Source organism: Schistocerca gregaria, chromosome 5 (assembly GCF_023897955.1).
Source record: "Schistocerca gregaria isolate iqSchGreg1 chromosome 5, iqSchGreg1.2, whole genome shotgun sequence".
NCBI classification, from domain to species: Eukaryota; Metazoa; Arthropoda; class Insecta; order Orthoptera; family Acrididae; genus Schistocerca; species Schistocerca gregaria.
Window position 1 is genome coordinate 108,852,652 of NC_064924.1, and position 13,258 is coordinate 108,865,909.

The 13,258-nt window shown below is 42.5% G+C and overlaps 1 protein-coding gene across 1 annotated transcript in view; it reads right to left on the bottom strand.

The window, feature by feature from the left end:
* LOC126273248 (protein Wnt-1-like) overlaps positions 1 to 13,258 on the bottom strand; it is an 873,380-nt gene that overhangs the window by 17,562 nt on the left and 842,560 nt on the right. Inside the window, exons 5-6 of the mRNA XM_049976793.1 lie at positions 11,322 to 11,479; positions 6,111 to 6,218 (exon numbers count right to left, since the gene is read on the bottom strand). Coding sequence (XP_049832750.1) covers positions 6,111 to 6,218; positions 11,322 to 11,479 — 266 coding nt within the window. The remainder of the gene's footprint in view (positions 1 to 6,110; positions 6,219 to 11,321; positions 11,480 to 13,258) is intronic.

Consider the following 13,258-nt stretch of genomic DNA (forward strand, 5'->3'; position numbering starts at 1 on the left):
TGGGGGGAGGGAGGGGGGGTGGGGTGCCCCAGGAATCAGTGTTGGGCCGCTCCTGTTCCTTATTTATATAAGGGCAACTCTGAAATATTTCTTTTTCCTGATGACACTAGCTTGGTAGTAAAAGATGTTTTGTGCAACAATGGCTCGGTTACAAATAGTGCAGTTCATGATTTAAGTTCATGGATTGTAGAAAATTAACTAACCTACATCACAGTAAGACTCAGTTTTTACGGTTTCTAACACACAATTCAACAAAAATCGACGTCTTAATTTCACAGAATGGACTTATGATTAGTCAAAATAAACGGTTCAAATTTCAAGGTGTTCACGTAGATAGTATACTGTCATGGAAAGCCCGTGTTCACTATTCGAACGATATCTGAAGTAACTGATCGTTCGACGCGAAAATTTGTCTACTTTGCTTATTTTGACTCGCTTATGTTGTTTGCCTTCCCCCATGAACCATGGACCTTGCGTTGGTGGGGAGGCTTGCGTGCCTCAACGATACAGATGGCCGAACCGTAGGTGCAACCGCAACGGAGGGGTATCTGTTGAGAGGCCAGACAAACGTGTGGTTCCTGAAGAGGGACAGCAGCCTCTTCAGTAGTTGCAGGGGCAACAGTCTGGATAATTGACTGATCTGGCCTTGTAACATTAACCAAAACGGCCTTGCTGTTGTGGTACTGCGATAGGCTGAAAACAAGGGGAAACTACAGCCGTAATTTTTCCCGTGGGCATGCAGCTTTACTGTATGATTAAATGACGATGGCGTCCTCTTGGGTAAAAATTCCGGAGGTAAAATAGTCCCCCATTCGGATCTCCAGGTGGGGACTACTCAAGAGGACGTCGTTATCAGGAGAAAGAAAACTGGCATTCTACGGATCGGAGCGTGGAATCTCAGATCCCTTAATCGGGCAGGTAGGTTAGAATGAATAAAAAAATAGGAGTGCGGGTAAGCTACTACGAACAGCACAGTGAACGCATTGTTGTGGCCAAGATAGACACGAAGCCCATGCCTACTACAGTAGTAAAAGTTTATATGCCAACTAGCTCTGCAGATGTCGAAGAAATTGAAGAAATGTATGATGAGATAAAAGAAATTATTCAGGTAGTGACGGGAGACGAAAATTTAATAGTCATGGGTGACTGGAAGTCGACAGTAGGAAAAGGGAGAGAAGGAAACGTAGTAGGTGAACATGGATTGGGGCTAAGAAATGAAAGAGGAAGCCGTCTGTTAGAATTTTGCACAGAGCATAGCTAACACTTGGTTCAAGAATCATAAAAGAAAGTTGTATACATGGAAGAATCCTGGAGATACTAAAAGGTATCAGACAGATTGTATAATGGTAAAACAGAGATTTGGGAACCAGGTTTTAAATTGTACATTTCTAGGGGCAGATATGGACTCTGAAGGAATTTAAGGAGATGGGACCTGGATAAACTACCTAAACCAGAGGTTATACAGAGTTTCAGGGAGAGCATAAGGGAACAATCGACAGGAATGGGGGAAAGAATGGGTAGCTCTGAGGGATGAAGTAGTGAAGGCAGTAAAGGATCAAGTAGGTAAAAACACGAGGGCTAGTAGAAATCCTTGGGTAACAGAAAAAATATTGAATTTAATTGATGAAAGGAGAAAATATAAAAATGCAGTAAATGAAGCAGGCAAAAAGGAATAATACAAACGTCTCAAAAATGAGATCGACAGGAAGTGAAAAATGGCTAAGGATGTGGAGGCTTATCTCACTAAGGGTAAGATAGATACAGCAAACAGGAAAATTAAAGAGGCCTTTGGAGAAAAGAGAGACACTTGTATGAATATCAAGAGTTCAGATGGAAACCCAGTTCTAAGAAAAGAGGGGAAAGCAGAAAGGTGGAAGAAGTATATAGAGGGTCTATACAAGAGCGATGTGCTTAAGGACAATATTATGGAAATGGAAGAGGATGTAGATGAAGATGAAATGGGAGATACGATACTACGTGAAGAGTTTGACAGAGCACTGAAAGAACTGAGTCGAAATAAGGCCCCGGGAGTAGACAACATTCCATTAGAGCTACTGACGGCCTTGGGAGAGCCAGTCATGACAAAACTCTACCATCTGGTGAGCAAGATGTACGAGACAGGCGAAATACCCCAGACTTCAAGAAGAATATAATAATTCCGATCCCAAAGAAAGCAGGTGTTGACAGATGTGAAAATTACCGCACTATCAGTTTAATAACTCACAGCTCCAAAATACTAGCAGGAATTGTTTACAGACGAATGGAAAAACTGGTAGAAGCCGACCTCCAGGCAAACCTACGTTTCTAGCATTTGTAAACTTAAGAGAAAGCTTTTGACAATGTTGAATGGAATACTCTCTTTCAAATTCTAAAGCTAGCAGGGGTAAAATACAGGGAGCGAAAGGCTACTTACAATTTGTACAGAAACCAGATGGCAGTTGTAAGAGTCGAGGGGCATGAAACGGAAGCAGTGGTTGGGAAGGGAGTGAGACAGGGTTGTAGCCGCTCCCCGATGTTATTCAATCTGTATATTGAGCAAGCAGTAAAGGAAACAAAAGAAAAATTTGTAGTAGGTATTAAAATCCATGGAGAAGAAATAAAAACTTTGAGGTTCGCCGATGACATTGTAATTCTGTCAGAGACAGCAAAGGAATTGGAAGAGCAGTTGAACGGAATGGACAGTGTCTTGAAAGGAGGATATAAGATGAACATCAACAAAAGCAAAACGAGGCTAATGGAATGTAGTCGAATTAAGTCGGGTGATGCTGAGGGAATTAGATTAGGAAATGAGACACTTAAAGTAGTAAAGGATTTTTGCTATTTGGGGAGCAAAATAACTGATGATGGCCGAAGTAGAGAGGATTTAAAATGTAGACTGGCAATGGCAAGGAAAGCGTTTCTAAAGAAGAAAAATTGTTAACATCGAGTATAGATTTAAATGTCAGGAAGCCGTTTCTGAAAGTATTTGTATGGAGTGTAGCCATGTATGGAAGTGAAACGTGGACGATAAATAGTTTGGACAAGAAGAGAATAGAAGCTTTCGAAATGTGGTGCTACAGGAGAATGCTGAACATTAGATGGGTAGATCACATAACTAATGAGGAGGTATTGAATAGGATTGGGGAGAAGAGACGTTTGTGGCACAACTTGACTGGAAGAAGGGAACGGTTGGTAGGACATGTCCTGAGGCATCAAGGGATCACAAATTAAGCATTGGAGGGCAGCGTGGAGGGTAAAAATCGTAGAGAGAGACCAAGAGATGAATACACTAAGCATATTCAGAAGGATGTAGGTTGCAGTAGGTACTGGGAGATGAAGGAGCTTGCACAGAATAGATTAACATGGAGAGCTGCATCAAACCAGACTCAGGACTGAAGACCACAACAACAACAACTTATGTTGTATGGTATTATATTCTGGGGTTGCTCTTTCCATTCTAAAACGATATTTTTGGCTCAGAAACGAGCGGTTCGGGCAATAAGTGGTCTTAAGTTCGCGAACCTCCTGTCGACTCCTGTTCACGAGTCTCGGTATTTTGACGTTGGTCTCTCAATATATATATTCTTTACTGTCATTTCTTGTTAACAATATAAGCTTATTCCCAAGAACAAGTAGTTTTCATTCAGTTAATACTCGGCAGAAATCAAACCTGCGTTTGGCTCGGACTTCCTTAACTCTTGTGCAGAAAGGTGTGCAGTATACTGCTGCATCCATTTTCAGTAAGGTACCACAAGAATTAAAAAATCTTATCAGTGATGCACGTGCTTTCAAATCGAAACTGAAGAGCTTCCTCATCGGTCACTCCTATTCTGTCGAAGGATTACTTGAAAAATTAAGCTGGCTCTTGTTGTATTGTCGATTGCATTTACTTAAACTTACGGCTTGACTTTTTTATTTGTTATTACTTTTACGTTGTAATTTCATGTACTGACACATTTCATGACCTTGGAGATTTGCTCCTCAATTTCGTCCTACAGAACGTGACGTATAAGAAAATAAATAAAAAGTATTCAGCAAAATTTGTTACGGGAGCTGCAAGTGGAGGACTTCAAGCCTTCTATATAAATTACTTACTAATAAAATAAATTACGTACTAATCTAATCTGATGAGAGTTTATTTTAGTACTTGCTCAGTAAAGTGGCTTCTCATATTACTAAACAGAATACTCTCTTGAGAAATGCTACACCTTCAGAAGACGTGCAAACTGTAACACTGGGATTTCTTGACACAGGAGAGAGCTACTCTAGTTCACAATACAGCATCGTATATCTCAATGCACATTAACCAAAATAATTCCAGAAACATGTGAAGTGATTTATAAAGCTGTGAAGGGGCAATATGTAAAGGTAAATAACTGTTTAGTACACTATATGGACAACAAGAACTATATTTACTTTCGAATAATTTAATTAATGGAATTAGTGTTCCAGCAACTACAAAATTAATGAAAAGTACGAAACAGTTGAAGCGCTTTTCAACTTTTGGCATTCAGAGTTCAAAAATGGAAAAAGTAGAATGTACAGCTAAGACAGATTTTTTTTTATTTAAGAATGTAACCACATCTTTTATTACGGCTGGCTGAAAAGCTGCCTGGATGTTTCTAGATGTAGAAGCCATGTTTACAAACATACTACAGAGACGTCAAATAGCTGTAGCGACGCCAGCGCTCCTAGCGGTTACATTTCACATTGCAGTGAACAGAAGACGAACGACTTTTATGATTAAATCTACGGCGAGGCCCTAGATTTGATAATATTTATAATGAGAGGCCAGATTTGACAAAATTTACTATTACATCATCGAGACAAAGAAATATGATAGTGTAATTCCAGCCTTATCGCAATCAACACAAGACAGTGGAAATGGGGAAACGCTCGAGTAAAGATAGATTCTGACGTCAGAAAACTCGAGCTGTGGAAGGAAATTTCTCAATACATGAGAAACCACTTCCGCAATTGTTGCTTAATCTGCGCCACAAAAGGCAAAAATCCTCAACATGTTCACTTTTTAAGCAAAAGTAATTACATTTACAAAAATACTCGTTTGTTAGAAAGTCGAGTGAAACATAAGAACGGGAGGATCTTTGGACTCCATAAAAATTTTTTAAGTGTCAGGGAAGTGCCTGTGATAATAATGACAGATAACAATATATGCTTCTCAAGCATGAAATGTGTGTATATTCTCTTGATTTCAGCGGAGTAAGCTGCAAATATAGACTATTCGAAAGTATTTCTTCATATAATGAATGAGTTGTACCGTATGTCATTGAATCAGTGTGATTCGGCTGTTTTTACACGTAATTCACGATAATTCTTTTCTCTTTGTAGCTTACTAACGCACGGAACGTAAAAATGTAACAACTACTCCGTCAATTAAATAGAAAATAATTAAGAACAAACAGTATCATTACGACGCATGTAAGAGTCTGCTTTCTCACCGCCTATTCAGACTGTTTTAGTTTTATTTCTAGGCTATGCTCTCGTAAACATATTATAGAATCAGGTATATCTTTTGAAGAAGGCTCAATTACCTGGGCTGAAACCTTGGTAAAGGTTGGTTTCATTACCGCAATCGAGGCTGATTGTTTCTTATATAATTTTAAAACACCCTGTACTTTACATTTTCAAATGACGGGTATAAACTGGAAGATTGGGGCAGTTTACATTTTGAGAGTAATTATGTAACAATACTATCGGAAACTAAAATTATGAGAGAAAGACCTGAATATGACGTAAAAGTGCCGAAAACAGGTTTCGATACGTGTGAATAATTAACATGCCTCGTGTCAACGGGAGCATGCAAGATGTAATAGCTATCTTATCGCCTAAGTTTATGCGATGTTTATAGCTGCAGTTCCCCTCCAGTTTCATGCTTAAATGTGTCAACTATCATTTTCAGGCAATACTTGTTTTGAAAGACCATAAATATACTTTTGCGTTCAATATCAAACCTCCACTACTAGAAGTTGGGAGGTTATCGTTTGTATGTTATCCGCAACAAATTTAACGAGGAAATATAAGATGCTGCTAGAACGCTGAATGTAGCATACAGTGATGAAAGGCTGACATCAAGATGACAAGTGAAGCACGCAGCGACGTATGCTACTCACCCTGCGTCCCGCTTCGTTGTTGTGGATGTTCATCAGACCCTCGCCAGTCTCTCGGTTCTCTACAGAATCTACAAACTCGCGGCTGAACGCCTCACCATGATGGATGTCCTGGGAAAAAACATAGTAACTTAATCTCTGGTCTTTTATCAAATGCAAATAAATACAAGCCTTACTTTCGTTCCGCATCAATACAGCTGAATAAATATGTCATTGCTACGAGGGGCACTCCAAAACAAATGCACACAATTTTTTTTCAATCCGTCTTTTATTCTACATGTCTGAAAGTTTTACAGTGTGTAGATACATCCTTTAGGAACAATATTTTCATTTCTCCATATAATTTCCATCCCTCTCAACTGACTTACGCCATCTTGCAACCAGCACCTGTATACCCGCACGGTAAAATTCTGGACCAACCTGTTGGAGCCACTGTTTGGCAGCGTGTTCTACGAATAGAGTCTTTCAGTTTCCCAAAGAGATGATAGTCACATGGAGCCAGGTCAGGACCGTGTTGTCCATTCGAGTTTTGTGATCGCTTACATGGTTTTTTGAATGACAATGTGGCCTTGCATTGTCGTGCAACAGCAAAACATCCTGCTTTTGCCGATGTGGTCGAACACGACTCAGTCGAGCTTGACGTTTCTTCATTGTCGTCACATATGCATCAGAACTTATCGTGGTTCCACTTAGCACGATGTTCACAAGCATGAGTCCTTCGGAATCGAAAAACACCGCAGCCATAAATTTTCCAGCAAAATGTGTGGTTTTGAATTTTTTTTATTGGGTGAATTTGCATGATTCCACTCCATTGATTGCCTCTTCTTCTCTGGCGAAAAATGATGGAGCCATGTTTCATCACAATGTCACAATTTTTCCAAGAAATCCATCTCCACCATTCTCATACTGTTCCAAAAGTCCGCTGCATACCGTTTTTCTTGTTTCTTTGTAAGCCACTGTCAACATCCTGGGAACCCAGCTGGCACAAACCTTTATTCTGCAAACATTTCCCTCCCCTATCATAACGTAGCGTGATAATTCCTTCACTGTGATGCATCTGTCAGCAGTCACCAATTCGTTAACTCTCTGCACATTGTCTGGAGTGTGTGCAGTACGAGGCCCGCCGCTGCGAGGACATTCCTCAATATTGCCGTACCCGCTTTCATCACGTAACCTGCTTGCCAACCGACTAACTGTACTGCGATCGGCAGCAGCATCTCCGTACACCTTTTTCAACCTCTTGCGGATGTTTCCCACTGTCTCGTTTTCACAGCACAGGAGTTCTATGACAGCACGTTGTTTCCTTCGACCATAAATATAATAGACTGGCCCTGGCGTCATTTTCGTGGCTCCAACATCTCTGCGCTGAACTCACGTGAATGTTGGCAAAACATGGTTGTTTCGTGTTGCGCTTATGGCCGTACTCAGCGTTTTGTCAGGGGAAATGACATTACGTTTCACGTGTAAGTGTTTCTGTGATAATGCAGATGCATTTATTGAAATCTGATGAAGCGACTTTTATATATTTTTTATACTTGAAATAGAGTATCACGTAAATTAAAGTGTTGAAAAGTGATGCCTGTAAAGTCAGACTCATATTTCATTTTGGAAAGTATCTGTGATAATTCGGTTACAGAAATAAGTATAATTGTTTCTCGTTCCTACTCATAGGTTCCCTAAGGATGAAAACCGAAGGCAGCTTTGGATACAGGCCCTGAAACGGAAAAACTTTAAGCCATCTGCACACACGCGCCTTTGCTCGAAGCACTTCGCGGAGAAGTGTTTTGGTAGGTTAGTTATTATTTACAATGTATATTTATAATTTATTTGTACAGTGCCTGTCATTTTTAAACCTAGCCTCCAAAATTATTTTCTGAAACTTCAAAGTCTCACCTTTCATCTAAAATATCATTTTTTTAAACTGATAGTTTAAACAATTGTAAAAATAGTGGGATGTGAACCTTTGAAGTTCACCTAAAACTGATACTCTAAAATGGACCTGCTCCTAAAGTCATAGTTGACATAATTCCCATATCCCATTTTCTTTTATAAGTGACTAGAGCTCAAAACGCGGCGAATCCAATGTTTAAAGTTTTGACACAAAACCGCTCTTACTGTTTAAAAGAATTTTAACGACATTTCACTTTAAATGATACTTTACATTAATTTCGTCCCGCTGCCTACCAGAGTGGCGTTCGATGTATTTGTTACATTTTATAAATGGTACTGTGAACAAATCCAGGTCAAATGTAGTTCTGGCATAATCTTTCACAAATAAAAAAGTAATTTTTGTTGGAAGCGTTTGGCAATCAATTGAGAAATGTGGGGAAAATACGATACAAACATAGGATGGCAGACCGCTGATTTGAAATCCCGCCACGTTTAGCCAACAGTCACGCGGTTTATGTTGGAGCCACACCAGACCTATAGCTTCTGCACAGCAAGGCCAGTCTACTAGTATCTATGGTCGAAGGTTGTATCTGACGAACGTCAAGTCCAGCAGCCATCTTGAAGACATGCTGTGACGGCGGCACTCACGGGAACAGGTTGAACTAAGTTTGAAAACAAGCGGGCAGGATGTATCTACACAGTGTAAAACTTTCACATATGCAGAATGAAAACTATATTTTTACAAAAGTAGTGTGCATTTCCTTTGGAGAGACCCTCATAGATTACTTACACACAGGTACAAGATGGGCGCAGGACCTCCACTAACATCTATCCCCACCCCCCACCTTTGGTGGCACCATGGAGGTAAAAATAAGAGGAGTTGTCATGACGTCACAAACTTGAAGCCGACCCAATGGAAGATCCGCCATGTTAGCTACCCCAAGACATTCGCTTCTGGTGGTTTGATTCCGTGTAGTCGTGAAGTGTTTTGATAAAAAAAATGTCGGGTTGTGTCGCTTTCGGGTGTACTAATCGTTCTGATTATAGTCTTTAAGTTTAAACAAATCACATTTCATTCGTAGGTGGACAGGTATTTTCTTATATATACTTGAAATACTGATGCATTATAAAGTTTTACAGTATGGTTTTATTTCTGTGATTTGACTTTAGATTTCTTATCAATCCAAAGCGAAGAGCGCTCTGGAGGTGAGCAATACACTTGGTTTTCATTGTTTGCTTATTCCCAAGTAACTGAAAAATCCTGGCAAGAAATATCCTGGAAATGGGGACTAATGTTTTAAAATGCAATAATTTAATATAAAAGTAATGTAACTACATGTAGTTAATTAAATCTCCAGTAAATTGTGTGTAACACCTGTTACAGTGGTTAAATTATAAGTACTTAAAGGGTTAATATTTGTTAAAGCAAAGTTCCCTACCTAAGTCCAGGCTATTTAGATCATTACATTAATCACTGTGTTCTCGTGTTACTCTGTAAATTGCTGTTATTTGCCACCCTGAATGTCACTTGGTAGGTACAGTTTAAAAACAAAGCAGATGTGTAACTACAATGGGCCTGACAATCGCAAATTCAATTCTTTTCCTTCGTAATTTAACGAATATTTCACTTTGTTGACATGACAGCTGGCTTGTTTATATCATCCCCGCATACATCTATGGGACACCAAAGGAAATAAGTTAAGTTTCTTGCAAACTTGAACATTGAAAATTTGAATTTGACTTGAAAATGCAACGAATAAAAATCGGTGCCTCTAAACTATCAATCATTGTTTTTGGAGTTCTGGCTTTATCATTTATCGACACAAACACAATGAAAGTGAATAGAAATGGATTACGAAAGCGCGATTTTCATAGCACATACATCACTTCTCGGTTATTCAAAGTGTATAAACAAAAGGAATTACAGTACTGAGGCCAGAAGCGTCATATTTTCGTGTCATATTACTGTATCGAATACGCATTTAAGGCCAGAAAAACGTTTGAAGTTGCGCTCCTTATGCTATGTTGATCACTAAAACAGTCTAACATTTACTATATAAAACAAATGTCGCGTGCATACGACAGAAATAGCGAACAACAAGCAATTGTAAACACTCGTCTGCTCATGTTTTGGGGGATCCAAGATGTCGGCACGCCCCGCCCACTGGCTTCAAAACAACGCACAGCGTAAGTCTGTAGTGCCATCTCCCCTTATTCTACCTCCATGGGTGGCACAGCCTCAGCGGTTAGCACACTGGGAGGTGCTAGATGGGGTGAGAGGAAGCGGACGCACGCAGTGGGAGCCGGGACTTACCTCAGAGCAGCCGCCCCACTGCCAGCTCTTGGCCTTCCGCTGTCGCACGCGGCTATCGCAGTTGCACTCGTTCAGGTCTCCGCCGGGACTTACCACAGAGCAGCCGCCCCACTGCCAGCTCTTGGCCTTCCGCTGTCGCACGCGGTTGTCGCAGTTGCACTCGTTCAGGTCTCCGCCGGGACTTACCTCAGAGCAGCCGCCCCACTGCCAGCTCTTGGCCTTCCGCTGCCGCACGCGGCTGTCGCAGTTGCACTCGTTCAGGTCTCCGCCGGAACTTACCTCAGAGCAGCCGCCCCACTGCCAGCTCTTGGCCTTCCGCTGTCGCACGCGGCTGTCGCAGTTGCACTCGTTCAGGTCTCCGCCGGGACTTACCTCAGAGCAGCCGCCCCACTGCCAGCTCTTGGCCTTCCGCTGTCGCACGCGGCTGACGCAGTTGCACTCGTTCAGGTCTCCGCCGGGACTTACCTCAGAGCAGCCGCCCCACTGCCAGCTCTTGGCCTTCCACTGTCGCAGTTGCACTCGTTCAGGTCTCCGCCGGGACTTACCTCAGAGCAGCCGCCCCACTGCCAGCTCTTGGCCTTCCGCTGCCGCACGCGGCTGTCGCAGTTGCACTCGTTCAGGTCTCCGCCGGGACTTACCTCAGAGCAGCCGCCCCACTGCCAGCTCTTGGCCTTCCGCTGTCGCACGCAGCTGTCGCAGTTGCACTCGTTCAGGTCTCCGCCGGGACTTACCTCAGAGCAGCCGCCCCACTGCCAGCTCTTGGCCTTCCGCTGTCGCACGCGGCTGTCGCAGTTGCACTCGTTCAGGTCTCCGCCGGGACTTACCTCAGAGCAGCCGCCCCACTGCCAGCTCTTGGCCTTCCGCTGCCGCACGCGGCTGTCGCAGTTGCACTCGTTCAGGTCTCCGCCGGGACTTACCTCAGAGCAGCCGCCCCACTGCCAGCTCTTGGCCTTCCGCTGTCGCACGCGGCTGTCGCAGTTGCACTCGTTCAGGTCTCCGCCGGGACTTACCTCAGAGCAGCCGCCCCACTGCCAGCTCTTGGCCTTCCGCTGTCGCACGCGGCTGTCGCAGTTGCACTCGTTCAGGTCCCCGCGGGCGCACGCTCTCGTCACGCTGTACGCCACGCCGGCCGCCGATATCGCGTACACGAACGCCTTCTCGCGGCTCTCTGCAAACGAACACAGCAATCACGTTACACGGACTAAAAAGTGCTCGTTACTGCGGCACAGTACAACCGTACAGGTGAAACAACTTTATTACCGTGTGCCTCCCACTGAGGATAAAGCTCTCCTAGATCACTTCGTGGTCACAAGTTAATTTCGTAACCGCAGGAAGTACAGACAGACCTTATGGTGAATTACAAGAAAAATAAAATATAAATTTATGTGCAATTCGGAATTCTGACAGGTTTTTACTATTCTGAGATAGGAGACGACACATAATTAACAAAAGAGAAAAACTGTACAACCATTCTCCACAGTGGTCCATTGATAGCGACCGGGCCAAATAGCTCACGAAATAAGCGTCAAACAAAAAAACAACAAGAACGAAGCTTGTCAACCTTTGAAGGGGGAAACCAGATGGCGCTATGGTCGACCTGCTAGATGGCGCTGCCGTGGGTCAAAAGTATATCAACTGCGTTTTATTAAAAAAAGGAACCCCCATTTCTTTATTACATATTCGTGAAGTACGTAAAGAAATATTTGTGTTTTAGTTGGACTACTTTTTTCGCTTTGTGATAGATGGCGCTGTAATAGTCACAACCATATGGCTCACAATTTTAGACGAACAGTTGGTAACAGGTAGGTTTTTTTAAATTAAAATGCAGAACGTAGGTACGTCAGAACATTTTATTTCGGTTGTTCCAATGTGATACATGTACCTTTGTGAACTTATCATTTCTGAGAACGCATGCTGTTACCGAGTGATTACCTGTAAATACCACATTAATGCAATAAATACTCAAAATGATGTCCGTCAACCTCAATGCATTTGGCAATACGTTTAACGACATTCCTCTCAACAGCTAGTAGTTCGCCTTTCGTAATGTTCGAACATGCATTGACAATGCTCTGACGCATGTTGTCAGGCGATAGCAAATATTCTTCAACTTTCCCCACAGAAAGAAATCCGGGGACGTCAGATCCGGTGAACGTGCGAGCCATGGTATGGTGCTTCAACGACCTATCCACCTGCTATGATATATGCTATTCAATACCGTTTCAACCGCACGCGAGCTACTTGCCGGACATCCATCATGTTGGAAGTACATCGCCATTCTGTCATGCAGTGAAACGTCTTGTAGTAACATCGGTAGAACATTACGTAGGAAATCAGCATACACTGCACCATTTAGATTGCCATCGGTAAAATGGGGGCCAATTATCCTTTCTCCCATAATTCTGCACCATACATTAACCCGCTAAGGTTGCTAATGTTCCACTTGTCGCAGCCATCGTGGATTTTCCGTTGCCCAATAGAGCATATTATGCCGGTTCACGTTACCGCTGTTGGTGAATGACGCTTCGTCGCTAAATAGAATGCGTGCAAGTGATCTGTCATCGTCCCATAATTTGTCTTGTGCCCAGTGGCAGAGCTGTACACGACGTTCAAAGTCGTCGCCATGCAATTCCTGGCGCATAGAAATATGGTATGGGTGCGATCGATGTTGATGTAGCATTGTCAACAGCGACGTTTTTGAGATTCCCGATTCTTGCGCAATTTGTCTGCTACTCATGTGCGGATTAGCCGCGACAGCAGCTAAAACACCTACTCGGGCATAATCATTTGTTGTAGGTCGTGGTTGACGTTTCACATGTTGCTGAACACTTCCTGTTTCAAAAACATTGTTAAAATGTCTCTGAGCACTATGGGACTTAACTTCAGAGGTCATCAGTCCCCTAGAACTTAGAACTACTTAAACCTAACTAACCTAAGGACATCACAC